Source organism: Pundamilia nyererei, unplaced genomic scaffold (assembly GCF_000239375.1).
Source record: "Pundamilia nyererei isolate P.nyererei 1_Seehausen unplaced genomic scaffold, PunNye1.0 scaffold06095, whole genome shotgun sequence".
Lineage (NCBI taxonomy): Eukaryota > Metazoa > Chordata > Actinopteri > Cichliformes > Cichlidae > Pundamilia > Pundamilia nyererei.
The window spans coordinates 1-1,222 of record NW_005193496.1 but is presented as its reverse complement, the minus strand read 5'-3'; the positions used below and the strand labels follow the sequence as shown (position 1 = coordinate 1,222).

The 1,222-nt window shown below is 46.5% G+C and overlaps 1 protein-coding gene across 1 annotated transcript; it reads left to right on the top strand.

Annotated features, from left to right (window-relative positions):
• The first annotated feature begins 6 nt into the window (after nt 1-6).
• Nucleotides 7-855, top strand: LOC102202406 (sodium channel protein type 4 subunit alpha B-like). Its single transcript, XM_005755978.1, has 3 exons — nt 7-36; nt 110-251; nt 340-855. The coding sequence occupies exons 2-3, from the start codon at nt 198-200 to the stop codon at nt 586-588; spliced, it is 303 nt and encodes a 100-aa protein (XP_005756035.1). The 5' UTR covers nt 7-36; nt 110-197; the 3' UTR covers nt 589-855.
• Nucleotides 856-1,222: the final 367 nt, after the last annotated feature.

Below are 1,222 nucleotides of genomic sequence, written 5' to 3'. Positions count from 1 at the left end.
TGATCCTCTGGTGTGTGGAAACCGGTCAGACACCGAGTAAGTAAACATGAGTCTCTTACATTCACTGACAGCAACAACAATAAAAACAAACTGTTTTTTATGTGTTCAGGTGCTGTCCAGATGGTTTCACCTGTGTGAAAGCAGGAAGTAACCCAAACTTCGGATACACCAGCTACGACTCGTTTTTCTGGTCTCTGATGTCACTTTTCAGACTCATGATGCATGACTTCTGGGAAGGCCTGATGCAGTTGGTCAGTAACTCACTGATGACCACATGCAGGCTCCTCCCAGTACTCCGGTTGTCTCATCTGTTTCTCTCACCTGTCTGTCCCTTTGCAGACGTTGCGAACTGCAGGAAAATCCTATCTGATCGTCTTTCTGTTCGTCTTCTTCCCGGGTTGTTTCTTCCTGCTCAGTCTCATTTTGGCAGTGGTTGTTGTGACACGAGCGGAGCAAGAAGAGACTCGAGATGCCGAGGCCATACAAAGAGAAGAAGAGTTCGGACGGATTGTGGAGGTGCTGAAGAGGAGAGAGGAGGAGGAGGTCAGTAAGGACTCATTGCTTCCACAGGAATTAGGAGGGCAATGAGCAGCCAAATACTAATCAAGTCTAATCAGATTTAGTTCATTGGTTGGTCATCAGTAAGTGTGTGCACCTCTTTAACAGCAGATTTTGTCAGTTTCCTTGTCGAGCATCCAGGTGTGTGCTAACACAATACCACCTTCTGTCCAGGACTGGGTGCTGCACCTTCAAAAAAACAAAAGAAGGAATCAATGATCCACACACGGGAATAAAGTTGCTTCTTATTTGCTGAACCTTGTGTCACATGTTACAGGTGCAACTTTTTTACGTCTACCTAACTTACAGCCCTCTCTTCTTCTAAATTCTTACGTTTATCTCGACTTCTGGAACAGACTCAACACCGCTGTTGGGTCTGCGCTACAGCAGGCCCGCTGGTTCACACTGATTCCTGTAAAGAAGGAAATACAGAACAGCAATCGATCGGTTTTCACATGCTACAGCAAGGGGAGGATCTCGGGGCAGCCCTTCTGCCCTCGAGCTCAGATTACTCCAAAGAACCAGCCCCCGCTTGCAGCCTTTTTTTGTGTGACACACAGTTTACACAAGCACCCATTGTAAAAAACCCCTATGGTCACAAAAGGTTAAAACACTGCGTGTATGTGTGTGTATATGCATGTGCGAGCATGTTTGTGTGTGTGTG

What these genes read in the sequence shown, in the direction of transcription:
- LOC102202406 (XM_005755978.1), top strand. Translation starts at nt 198, where the DNA reads ATGTCACTTTTCAGACTCATGATGCATGACTTCTGGGAAGGCCTGATG. An exon ending in GGGAAGGCCTGATGCAGTTG is followed by an intron (nt 252 to 339) that starts GTCAGTAACTCA and finishes GTCCCTTTGCAG; the next exon opens with ACGTTGCGAACTGCAGGAAA.